Source organism: Sus scrofa, chromosome 13, assembly GCF_000003025.6.
Source record: "Sus scrofa isolate TJ Tabasco breed Duroc chromosome 13, Sscrofa11.1, whole genome shotgun sequence".
NCBI classification, from domain to species: Eukaryota; Metazoa; Chordata; class Mammalia; order Artiodactyla; family Suidae; genus Sus; species Sus scrofa.
In genome coordinates, this window is record NC_010455.5 from 138469563 (window position 1) to 138483188 (window position 13626).

At 43.5% G+C, this 13626-nt stretch overlaps 1 protein-coding gene across 4 annotated transcripts in view; it reads right to left on the reverse strand.

Annotated features, from left to right (window-relative positions):
• Nucleotides 1–13626, reverse strand: part of CD86 (CD86 molecule) — a 76735-nt gene that overhangs the window by 41990 nt on the left and 21119 nt on the right. The window contains exon 1 of one of the 4 annotated variants that reach the window (XM_005654041.3): nt 8750–8945. The exons of the other annotated variants lie outside the window; for them this stretch is intronic. Coding sequence (XP_005654098.1) covers nt 8750–8766 — 17 coding nt within the window. The 5' untranslated portion in view covers nt 8767–8945. Of the gene's footprint in view, nt 1–8749; nt 8946–13626 lie in introns of those variants that run through there. 4 annotated transcript variants of the gene reach the window in all.

Below are 13626 nucleotides of genomic sequence, written 5' to 3' on the forward strand. Positions count from 1 at the left end.
TATTTCTCCCCAGGTTCCAGATGAAGAAACAGCATGTCAGAGAGGTTAAGGAGTGTTCCTAGTCACCTGGCTAGTAAATGACGGTGTTGAGATTTAAGCCCACACAGCCTCTCTGCTGCGTTCTTTTTCGTTTTTTTTAAAGGAAATATTAGTTTAGACATTGTATGAGTTTCATGTGTACAACATTATATTTCCACTTCTGTGTAGGCTACAGCATGCTCACCACCAAAAATTTAGTTTCTCTCCATCCCTCACTGTGTTCTTTTTTAGTACCAATGTTGTTCCTTTAAAACTTCCAGCTGGTTTCAGATGTGCTATAGGAGCAAGTGAAAAGGATCCCAATTCTATCCACTCTCAGGGGAGCAGGGGAGCAGCATATCCCAGGCCAGGTGGGATGGTGGTTCTTGGAATCACAGTGGGGCCCTCAAGGGGACAGGCTGAGATGGGGTAGGAGGGTGCCATAAGTGTCCCTTTGCATCAGGGAAATTTCTGACCTGAGCTGCCATTCACTCCACAAATACTGCTGAGCACCGGTTATGTGTCAGGCAGAGAACACTCCTTTCCACTCCAACCCTGGACAGGTAATCAGCTTCTTGGAATGAGTTGACCTCCAGACACAGGTGACTGTGTTTCAGCTAAGCCTTACCCAGAAAAGCTTGGGAACTACAGCGATTGGGGCAGGAAAAGGAGGGAGTCAAGGAGAGCATTTTGCATTTCAGTCTGAAGGAGGATGTGGGATCTAGTTCAGGGAAAAGGCAGTATGCAGGGATGTGGCATGGTGGTGGCCAGGCATGAGGTGGGAGAGGAGAGTACAGATATGATGACACAGGAAGTGAGAGGATTCCAAGGCAGAAGTTGGGGAGCAAAACAATGAAGTTCCCTATTTCACAACTTTGTCTAGAATAAAAGTGATCAGGGAACCAGGGAAAATGCTGATAGGTTTGCTGGAAGGTCATTCATTGAGACCATCTTCTACATTGGCCCGGAGCTTGAATGGTAGTTACTTTGTGGACACTCTGTCCTCCTTTTTAGTGCTGGGTCAGGGACAAGGCCTACACATCTTTACACTACCCCGCAACCTCTAGAACAAGCCTGACACTGAGTAAATTCACTACATGCTGGGAATATAACAGTGAGCAAAACCAGAAAGAGCTCCTCTTCCTGTGGTTGCTTAGAGTTTGGTAGAGGAGCAAGGCAAGGATCATACAAATAAATGTAAAATTACAGTGATGACAAGTGCTACAGGGGAGAGGTTCGTGGTACTTTGAAGGCTCTGCACTGAGATTTGAAGAATGATGTGGGGAGTTCCCGTTGTGGTGCAGCAGAAATGAATCCAACTAGGAACCAAGAGGTTGCGGGTTCGATCTCTGGCCTTGCTCAGTGGGTTAAGGATCTGGCGTTGCCGTGAGCTGTGGTGTAGGTGGCAGATGTGGCTCAGACCTGGCTTGCTGTGGCTGTGGCATAGGCTGGCAGCTAAAGCTCTGATTCGACCCCTAGTCTGGAAACCTCCATGTGTCACAGGTGCGGCCCTAAAAAGCCAAAAAAAAAAAAAAAAAAAAAAAAAAGAATGATGTGGTAGATTAAAGATGGACATGTCTTTGCTACTCCTGTCATGAAGAGGTAGAATCTAGTCTCCTCAAGTCTGGGCTGGCCTTAGAGACTTGTCTGACCAATGGAATGCACTGGGAGGGATACTTGGAACTTCTGAGGCTAGATCAAAGGAAGCTTTGCAGCTTCTGTCGTTCTTGGAATACTCTTTCTGGCGCTCTGAGCCACCATGTAAGATGTCCCACTACTGAGACCACCATGCTGGAGGGGACATGTTTAGGTGTTTGGATCAACAGTCCCAGCTGAGCACAGCCTTCCAGCCATCTCTGCCAAGCCACTGGACATGCGAATATGACCTTGGATCCTCTATGTCAGAGGTCAGAAAACTGTAGCCTGCAGATCAAATCAGGCTACCACCTATGTTTACAAATAAAGTTTTATTGAACTATAGCCATTCTCATTTATATAATTATTGTCTATGGCTACAATGGTAGAATTGAGTAACTGTGACATGGATCATGTGGCCTGCAAAGCTGAAAATATTTTCTACCTGGCCTTTTATAGAAAAAAGAAATACTGACCCTTGCTCTAGATAAGCGCTTTCCAATATAAATGTAATGCAAGTCACCTATATAATCTGAAAATGTCTAGTAGCCACAATAAAAAATTTAAAAATAAATAGGTGAAATTAATTTTAATATACATTATTTAATCCAATATTATCATCTCAACATGTAATAAACATAAAAATTATTAATAGATATTTTACATTCTTTTTTCTGTACTAAATCTTCAAAATCTTATGTCTTTATATTCAATTAAGATGAGCTACATTTCAAGTGATCAATAGTTGCATGTGGCTAGAGATTACTGAATTGGATATGGTACCTCTAGACTAGCCCATTCATCAGTTTCATACCATAAAGTGACCTCAGTTGATGCCATGAGGACCAGAAAAGTCTCTCAGAAGTCTGCTCAAATTTCTGACTACCATATTCATTGTCTTAAGATGTTAAATTTGTGATGCAACAATAGGTAAGCAGAACAGATTGAATAGGTGCTAAAGAGGAGAAAGGTTGGGGGTGACTTGGAAGGATGCGAGGCAAAGAGAACAGTGTGTACAAAGGCACTGAGGGCATATGAAAGAAGGCTGATGTGGCTGAAATGAATAGAGAGGTGGGGAACAAGGCTAGAGAGGTTGGTAGTGGCCAGACCATGCTGATCTTGTGGGTTAGTTAAGGATTTGGGTCTGTCTTCTGAGAGAAACTTGCATAGCAGAAGAGTGACATAATCTAAAGTTTGCATTTTGAAGATGACCCTGGCAACTATGTAGCAAATGAATAGTAGGAAACCAAAACACCTGCCAGAAGACCAACCAGTTGGCTACTGTAGTCATTTAAGTGAAAGAAGATGGCCTTTTGATCTAGGGTGGTGGTGGCAAAAGTAGATATTCGAGTAGTATTTAGCATTATAATCAATAGGAAAAGGTGATGGGTTAAATATGGGGATGAGGACAAGGTATTGATTGATTGATTGGTTCATTCATTCAACAACTGAGTGCCAGGAATCTTTTTTGTTTAATAGACTGATACCGTGGTGGATGGTGTAGGGCTCTGTTTTCTACTTTTCACTTTCACATATTTAGTAAAACTATGAATGAAGGCACAGAAATCATACTTCTGCTTTCAGATGTGCAGATGTGCATAAAATTGTGTGCAAGAATGAGCCAGATGGCTATTGGTCAGTTGGTCAGCTGAATTAATTTTTTTTTTTTTTGTCTTTTTGCCTTTTCTAGGGATGCTCCTGCGGCATATGGAGGGGGCCTACACCAGAGCCACAGCAACACCAGATATGAGCCACATCTATGATCTACAGCACAGCTCACAGTAACGCCGGATCCTTAACCCACTGAGCAAGGTCAGGGATCGAACCTGCAAACCTCATGGTTCCTAGTCAGATTCGTTAACCACTGAGCCACGCCGGGAACTCCTGAATTAATATCTATAAACTCCTGAATTAATATCTATAGAGTCTGGTACTAGCATGAGGAATCTCAGGGTATCATACGCATAAGAACTGATTTAAAAAATAGAGAGAAACTCACAGATTTCAAAACCAATCTCATGGTTACCATAGGTGAAACCACTGGGGAGAGGGAAAAATTGGGAGGGTGGGAGTAATACATACAGGCTACTGTATAAAATGGATGATTACTGAGAACATGCTGTATAGCACAGTAAAATCTACTCAATAGTTTGTAATAACCTATATGAGGAAAAAAGAATGCATATATTTATATGTATACTTGATTCACTTTGTTCTACATGAAACTAGTACATCATTGTAAATCAAGTACACTCCAGTAAAATTAAATTTTAAAGAAATCTCAGAGTATTGTAAAGATCTGCGCTTAAGTGAAGTGGAATAAGTAGACAGTAGAGAAATAGCTTATCCGTAGTCAATGTAGAAATCACATAAATAGTAGTGTGGCAAGGCTAAGCAAATGTTAATTTACTCTTCGTGTAGAATGTGGTCACTGTGCTCTGTGCTAATCAGAGCACATCAATTGTGGTGTCACATTCAATGACGTTGGTTATACTTGAATGACAATGGCAAATTAGAATTTATCAAGGGATTCACTAGGGAATAGTGAAAGTGTGTCAAATGAGGAACAGCTAAAAGGCCTGGAGGTAATGAACTTGAAGAAGAGAAGCCTGCAAGTCCCTGATGGCTGTCTGCAAATATTTAAGGGCCCTCCCAAGGGAAGACACATGCACTATTGTTAAAGGGCTAGTAGATCCCATGACTGAAAGTTGTAGGGAGCCAGATCTCACCTTCAGATGATGAAGAACTTTGAATAGTGAGCTATGCCCCAAAATAAGTCTTCCCTGTGAGGTAATGAGCTCCTCATCACCAGAACTGCTCACACAAAAGAGGGGTAAGAATGCAAAGAAGGTATTTTAGGAGAGATTCTTGAATTGGGTGGGTGGTTGCACTCCATAACCTTTTATCTCAGAGCTTCCCATTACATTCTGGGAAAGAGGAAAAACAAAGGAGAAAATTTAGACACACCTCCTTTCCCTGCCCCCACCCCCCTCAGTCTGTTCCTCTCATGTTTAGCACAGGATAGAGTATGATACATTTAGAGGATTCCAGTATCTGTGGAGGATCTGCTGAGCTGACAAGTGGTCCAGGGCTTCAGAAGAGATGGAGAACAGGAGGAGGGAGGTGCAAAGGTGGTGATATCTGACCTGGGACCTAAATGTAGGTCAAATTTGTTCGCAGAGCTGTACTCTGATGACAGGAACAAGGTAGGCTGGGCATGTTAGAGCTTGTAGGAAAGTCGAGTTCTGTTAGAGCAGATGAGGCTGTACTCAGTGCTCCACCTAAGCCCACTCATTCTGATACTCTCACTCCAAAGAGTTGTCAGCCTAGGCCACTGCCTAACAGAGTCCTTCTCAGAGAATTTCTGTCTTCTCTTCGTAACAACAATTGTTGATTGTCCAGAGCTTGATGTGGTGGCCATCCGCCACTATCCTTGAAAGGCTTTTCAAGTTTCCAACAGTTCTTCCCAGGACAGCCCTTTAAACTGAATCCTAAAGAGGTACCACCCTGTGTCTTAGGCATCCAGTTTATGTGTCTCAAAGAACTACTGCCAAGCCATTTTGAAATGTTTGATTGAAAGTTTTTGTGGGTTTTTTTGTTTTTTGTTTTTTGTTTTTGTCTTTTTAGGGCTGCACTCATGACATATGGCAGTTCTCAGGCCAGGAGTCCAGTCAGAGCTGCAGCTGCCAGCCTGTGCCATGGCCACAGCAATGCCAGATCTGAGCAGCATCTGCTACCTACATCACAGCTTATGGCAATGCCAGATCCTTAACCCACTGAGTGAGGCCAGGGATTGAACCCGCATCCTCTTGGATACTAGTCAGGTTCATTAACCACTGAGCCATGACGGGAACTCCAGATTGAAGTCAATGTTTCTTACTGGTATGATGGTCTTTGGCAACTTCCTGTAATGACACTTAGAAATGAGAGAATGACTGTGACCTTTTTATAGGATGGTAAGAAAAGCTGGTTGGACTAGAAGAGAGGTTTATTCTGGACACTTAATGGGAAATGAGTTTCTGCAAGTAGAGTAGGATAGCTTAACAAGGCCTAGAAAGTCAGATAAAAAGTTTATATTTGATTTGATAGAAAATTGAGAGTTTGAGATTAATAGTGTGGGAGCAGAAAAATCATGGGATGAAAGTTTAAAGAAAATAAGTCTGTCAGGGGCCTGAGGAAGTAGGTAGGGGCTGGTATCAGGGTGATCAAGAAAGTCAGTATTTAAGACTCATAGACCTGAGATGAAGAGGCTGAACCAGCACAGGGGCAGTAGGCATGATGAAAGGGATGGGCATGAATGATGCCTTGATGAAAACATGAATACTTACTGGTGTCTGGTGGACACAGGAGATTGGGACAGATACATGTCACCCAACTTGAGCTCTGCTATCCTTGAACACCCCTGCCAGCCACGTCTCCTTCTGGTATAAGCTGGATCGTATGTCTGACTTAGCTTTCAGTCTCTTCTTGGAGAAAATCCCTTTGGGCTCCCGTGGGTAGAGAAGTTTCTTACCTCATAAGTGCCCTCCTTTCATTAGCTGTCCTTTTTCCTGCCCCTTTGGGAGCACAGTGTTTCCACAGAGACATGAGGGGAGCAGCACCAAAGATTCATAGGCCCAAAGAATAAATATCTATGTGGATTCATAAGGAGCAGGGGGTGCTTTTGTGCACTCCCCAAATACTGTCAGTAACTAAAGTATTAAAATTAAAATTACTGCTCCCCTCATGTGCCTGGAAGAAGAAGCATAACATGGCAATGGCAATTAGCTTTTCCAGTTTCCCAATAGCAAGTGTATGGGTAAGACACATGACCAGTTTTCCTAGTCATATCTAGAATCAGACCTTTCTGAGTCAAGGAGAATTGTGTTTTCAAATTATCAGCAGTTTTGGAAACTATTTTTCCCCCTTTTGCCAAAAAGTTCCTACGGGTAAGCATCATGCAATCATGCAAAGTTTTACAAATTCCTCTCTCTGGGTGTGTACACATCCAGTCCAGGGCTCTGCCTGCCGTGAATAAGACCCATAGAACTTACCAAAAGGCAGCCATAGCAATCCTGGCCCCCGAAAGGGAGCCCCTTCCTATTCTCTCAGAACCAGAATCATGGTCAAAGAGAGAAAACCAGTGTTTCAAGGACACAATTTGAGGGACGTCCCCTCCTCCCCATTCCATATCCTCGCCCTCCTCTGGTGCTTGGAATTCCCAAATTACTCATTCCTTGGGTAAAGGCATTTTGAAAACCCCTGTTAAAATGCAAATGCTAGCTGGAAAGGACAAATGTCTTTGGTTTTTAGGTAGCAAGAGTTAAGTTCGTGTTAATTTATCTAAATAAGAAGTGGAACTCAGAAACAAATCATATTCATGAAAGGAGGGAATGGACATTTCTTCTCTGGACAGGGAGATGGAAAGTGCTGGACACAATTTTCTTCTTCTACACATGTCAAAATGGCTTCTCTCTACCAAACCTCAGCCTAAATGTACTCTGATGTGCAGCTCAGAGTCTCTGCATTAGATTAGAGATGAGGGAAAGGGTCCAGTAAAGGGTCACATGCTCAACCTAGGGCTCCATCCCTCTTTCCTGCCCTCCAAAAGACCCTTATCTGTCTAATCATGAGAGGTGAAGCATCCACACTTGCCTAGACTCTGAATGACTCCAGGAGCCTCCCCACCACTCTCCTTGCTTATTTCAGACATGTTTGCTCTAGTTTTATGTTTTCACAGCTTCAATCTCCTGGCCCAGAGACCTCTAAACTCAACTCCTACCTCTCTCTGATTTTTGAAACATGATATTTGCACTTTGATTTTCTCCTAAAGAATCTAGCTTGGCTCACCTTTTCACCTTTCATGTTCTTTCCCCTCTCACCCTAGCCTCAACTCAGTGAAGTCCAACCTTCACCTCCACCAGGAGGGGACATCTTCTGTCCAGGGATATTAGAGTAACCAAAATATCAAGCTCAAAGACATAGTTATTGAACAGTGAGCACAATCACAAAGAACCATTTCTTCTCTTCAAACACCATTGCTATATAGTCATTTTCAGAGTGACTATTTAATTTGTACTGTTTTCCCACTAGGCTAGAAGCTTCAAGAGGACAGGGACTATGTCTTACATGCTCCCTGTTAAAAAAAATCAGTACCTGGGACATAGTAAGCACTCAGTAAATATATTTAGAACACACCAATGAACAGAGACTTAGAAAAGCTTCCATTATACACAGGATAGGCCATGTAAATAGATTTAGCATCTGTAGCAGCAAACAGAAGATATAATAAAAAACTGTGAACTTATGCACATAATTAGACTCATTTCAGTGCAGAGCCTAAATCCCAAGATTGAGGTGTCATGTCAGAGACACAGATCACTCCTCAGTTATTACAATATGAGAGGGGTGGGAAGTTCCCTTTGCCAAAAATTATTTTCACCTGCTCTCCAGAGCCTTAAATAACTAATAGTGGAGGCACTATTTTAAGCCTATTTGCAAATGCAAATATGTTCATGGTATACAGAACACGATAAACCACTGCCTGGGCTCTTTTTTGACCTAGGACTTTTCCAAATAAGCTATTGGTCTCTGTGCCAGGAGTGGCCAATATTGGGATGGGGCACTTAAATGGGAAGAAGAAATGGGCAGAGGTTTCTGGACAGAGAAGGAATGGCCAAAAAAGAAAGCAGAGGACACTGTAGAGGCTGTAAGTTTTGCCCCAATGCCCTGGAGTTTTCACTGGCACGGGGGCCGGCATACTTGAACAGTTAACCCTGGAGCAGAGCTCCATGGAGCCCCCCCAGCACTCCAGCACCAAAAACAGCCACCAGTTGTTTGGTAAGTGCTGCTTTCTATTTCCTGCTTGCTGTGCCTCTTATCTCACCAGAGCAGACAAAGGGATCTGCCTTGAAGAGACACATTCTGGTAATGCCCTACCTCCGACATAGCCAGTCTACGAATCAAGCCTGATGGTCAAAGATTTTAAGTAGGTCCTCCACACCCCTTCTTGCCCACTCCCTTTCTGGCCATCAGCCCCGCCTCTGAACATCTGCCCCAGACGTGGCTTGATCCCATGCCACGCTCCTCCAGACACACGAGCTTCTTAAGAACATACCTGTTACAAATGCCCATCCACTGCAGCTCCCAGAGACCAGAGGCGTAAGCCCAGTGGCATTCCCAAGGAACACAGAAGCACAGTATTAAGAATAAAGAAAGGGGAGCCTTTGAGAGCTCCCCATGCCTCCTAACACTCCTTGTAGAGAAAGAAATAATGTCAGGGCTGAGGCTAGATCGCAAATGCAGAAAGGGGAACTGACTAGAGAGAAATAACACCACAGACAGGGGCAGTGCTCTCGTTGGTTCCAGATAACTTCTGCTGACAGGTGGGCATTTCCACTGATGAGAATGACTACAAATGCACTCCTGAGAGCCAGTGACTGTAAAGCCCTGAGGAAACCCCCCGAAGACAGCCCAGCCACAAACATGGCAAAAGACACCTTCCCTGACACATTACAGATGTCCATAGGTGAAGAGTCAGCTCAGTTCAACAACCATTTTCCTAGGCAGCCATGTGCCAGATGCTGTGCCCGGTTTGGCAGGGCTGCAAGAGACAGTCCTTAGCCAGAGAGAGCAGAGGGACCTGTATTTCGCCTGTCCCCTTCCCCCCAAATTGTTCATCCAGTACCACTCCACGGATCCTGCTAGAAGCCAGTGAAACTACATAGCTCCTATTTTTAGATTATTCTAATCCAATCCCAGTTGTCCTAGCCTAGAATGTTTCTATTACCTTGGTCCACTATTCCTGAAAATGGATGGTACTCTTTTTTTTTTTTTTTTTTTTTTTTTTTTTTTTTTTTCTTTTTGCCATTTCTTGGGCCCCTCCCACAGGCTAGGGGTTGAATCAGAGCCATAACCACCGGCCTACTCCAGAGCCACAGCAACTCGGGGTCCTAGCCGCGTCTGCAACCTACACCACAGCTCACGGCAAAACCGGATCCTTAACCCACTGAGCAAGGCTAGGGATTGAACCCACAACCTTATGGTTCCTAGTCGGATTCATTAACCACTGAGACACAACGGGAACTCCTGAAAATGGATGGTACTCTTAAGTTCGGGGAAAAGTCACAGGAAAAAGTGTGAAAGGCATGTGAATTCCACGTGGATATTTCCAAACCCAGTGCTCAGGCAGAGACAGGTTTCACATATATAATCCTGCCCCAAAATCCTGGCTTCTTGTTCTGATCTGATCAGGCCCTGAAAACCCTCTGCTCAATGTTGGGGCATTTATGTGCCTCTGAGTCTATAGCATTTGAGCTCAGGAGAGAGGCAGCCCCCTCTGTGCATGCCCCCCACTCCCTCTCTTGGAGGCCAGCTGTGCCCTGGGAGCCTGGAGAAGTTAAAAGTGACAAAGTGAAAACTTGTTGTCAGGTCGGAGAAGGTCCACCCAAGCAAGGACATGTGATGAGGGGGAAGTAGCGCAGGTTTGGAACTGGGAGTCAGTCCAAGGTCAAATCCTGGCTTGAGCCGCTGGAGACCCTGGGCAAGTTGAGTGTCCCCCAGTCTCAGTCTTCTTGGCTATGAAATGTGACTGGTAGTAGCCTCTTTACTGCTTTGTTGTGAAAAATAAATGAGGTCTTGAATGTAAATCACAGAGAGGCTTTGCTGCTAGTTAGTCTTTATTATTACTTTCTTATCTTCCTTTTGGACTTTCCACTTCTCACTTTGACCTTTCCACAAAGATCTTCCTTCTATCACTGGAAAAGTGATGGTCCGTCTTCCCTAAAACAGGTTTGTAAACCCCTTCGCCTTCTACCCAGGGCCTCTCAAACCCATAGAGCTCTTGTGTGGGTCTTGGGTCCTGACTCACAGAGTCATTACTTCCCCTCGGCCATTCTATGTGCATACCTTGGAAACTTCATCCTTTGTTCAGATAGGCCCCACCTGGGGTTTTCCTCTGGATTTTACAATCATATAGGTTTTTTTTAATTGAAAGGGTCCATTTGGTTTCCTTATTGTAACACATGAAATTACCCCACCTATCAGAGCACAGGAAACTAATTCATATTCCACTTAGTTTTCAAGTTTTCTTCCCTTCTTTGTACTTAGCAATCAAAATTATAAGACAGGCTACATTGGAAAGTCCTGCTATCAAAGTATTTGGAATAGTATTTCCCAAACTTCAGTCATTTTAGCTACTAGTACCACTTCATACTCACATAAAATTTGTACTATTCTTTATACCTTATTTTTCTCTTACCTTATTTGAAAAGGAATCCTTTATTTGAAAAGGAATCCTTATATCAATAGTAAAATTTTTTCAAAGTAGTATCATTTCCCATAAATAAAGGCTGAGTAAAAATAACACATCACTTTGGGCTTTGGAATCACAGAGACCTGTGTTCAAATCCTAGCTCCACTCATTAATAGCTGTGTGTTCTCGAGGAAGTTACTTAACTTCTCTGAGCTTTAGTTTTCTCAAAGAAGTAGGACTAACCATCTCATAACCTTGTTGTGAGGATCAAATAGGATGACATATATAGCCTAGAACCGATTCTGACATATAGTACATTCTTTTTTTTTTAAAGTTTTTTCATGGTTTTCTTTTTTCCATTTCCCTTCTTTCATCCCTGCTTAGAGCAGCCTCCTCCAAAGAAGAAGAGGGAGATGAGTGGTGAGGCAGGCAGCAGAAATAAAGGACAATACAGTGTCATGGACCACTCCTACTCTATGACTTAATTAAGGTATTTCAGAAATCATTCCAGTCTCTCACTCAAGCAAGGACCCCCTCAATATCACCTCTGATAGATGGATGTCCAGTCTTTTTCACTTATGTTAGAAAACTCACCAACTGACACTATTACAGGAAAAAGGTCTTCTTTATAATAATCTCAACCCCTTCCATCCTTTACTTCCCAGCCCCTATAAGTACCATCCAGTTTTCCCTGCTCCTGGTCCTGTTTTCTAGAACAAAACACACACATACACACACACATACACACACAAAATCCGTTTATATGCAGTCCTCCAAATAGGATATTATAAAGTACATATTATAAATTTCCTTAGTAGTCTCTTCTCTTAACCAAATATGATCAGTATCCTCAACTGCTCCTTATATGATATGGTCTCTAGAAACCTAATCAATTTGGTGGCACCCATCTCCCCGAGTTTGTCAACTGTCTCTTTGCAAAAAGGGCTCACAGAATGAAATGGACTAATTTGATGAGTCAGAGATCAAATTAGCCTGTAACCAGTTACACTGGGTGGTTGGCCAACCATGATTTTTTTCGTATGTCAAGTCAGATCACCACCCTCTGGCCCCATCTTGTTCATGTGTCAGTGTTTGAGGCCAACATTCAGCAGCCATCAAAACTACTCTGAATTCCATATGTGTCATCTGTTATAAATTAGTCATCCCTCTAAGCCTGTGCCACTTGAAAATCTGATAAAGAGGCCTTACCAAGGATCATCAGAGCCAAGGAAAGAGAGGGTTCAACAGTGATGGTGGCTAGCAGTATCAAATGCTGAGAGGAGGTCAGACAAAATGAAGACCAGTTCCTTGTGTTTAATGAGGAGGAAGTTGCTGGTAACCTCAGAAATGCGTCTTCTGTGTGGGGCTGCTTCCTCCACTGCCTCACTCCCAGATGTTCTCAGGTTTGAGGAGGCCAAGGCTACCAGGAAAGTGGCAGGAAGGGAGTGGCTTATAGATGGTGACTGAGTGAGGGAAACATCGCCTCCTGATGTCCTTGCTCAGCTTTGTTCAAGAGATGGTCCTCTGGGACCACACAGAGAGGATCCACTCTGGGAGGCAACGCTAGAAACCCATGACATTTGGAAACATCCAGACTCTTGGCTGAATTTCCCAATCCAGCCATATCCTTGTTGCTTTATGTAAATGGTTTCCTGTGCCCGGGGGTCAAGAAGCACTCTCAGAGTATTCCAGGTACTGCTGCTGGTGGTTGTTCTGATATAGGATGAAAGAGTTTTCACAGATACTTAGAGAGTCATCATTTATTGAAATGTACAGTAGAAAACTGACAGAACACTGTAAACCAGCTCTAATGGAAAAAATAAAAATCATTATAAATGGGAAAAATCACTTCAAAAAAAAAAAAAAAGAAAAGAAATGTTGATTAGTGTTTGTTTGTTTCCTGAGCTTCCCTGACAGAGATTTTTGCAGAGGAGAAAGCAGAAGAGACCTAAAGTCAAAGACACTTTTGGACTTTTGAGAAAGCCGCTGGAGCAGACCATCCAAGTGTCCTAGAGGGTAAAAGATGACAGACAGTCCTTTTGAGATGCAGAAAGAAGGAAGAGAAGGGAAAAGGTGTGTGGGCTGTGTGTGCAGTGGGACCCACGAACCCCTCCCATTGCTCACATGAGCTAACAGCCTCAGGGAGATGGCTCATGCCCTCATGCCAAGAGAGCCAGTGCCCTTGGCTCAGGGAATCCGGTAAATGATCTCATTCTCCACCAAGACTTAGGGGCAGACAGCTGCCAGACCTCACAGACCACCGTGGGCTAGACAGTTAGGCTGCGATGGGAACCTGGACAGACTAGGACCTGAAGCCTTCCTACCACTTTCTAGTCACCAGGTAAACTTCCTGAATTCTGACTGGGCCACAAGAGGGGAAGGGCACCTCTATATGATCAAGATGTCCAACTGGCAGAATGGGGGCTCAGAGGTGAAATTAGGAAATGAGAAGAGTGACAACCTCTTACACACTTGGATTTAAGAACAGAAATCCATCCTCTATGCACAGTATAATCCATGCAAAAGGGCCCAGGATTGGGCTGTAAACACAGTTCCCAAATTGCTCTTTATTTAGAAGTGACACAGCCCAGGGCTGAGTTCTGTTCTTACTAAAAGCCTTGCTGCACAACCTCTAATCATGCAGGATAGTCAGCCACCCCAAGATCTGACTCTCCTTTTAATGAAACTCTGCTGGGTCCACAGACAGTGTTCCCTGACACCACCTGAGAGAGAGCACCAAA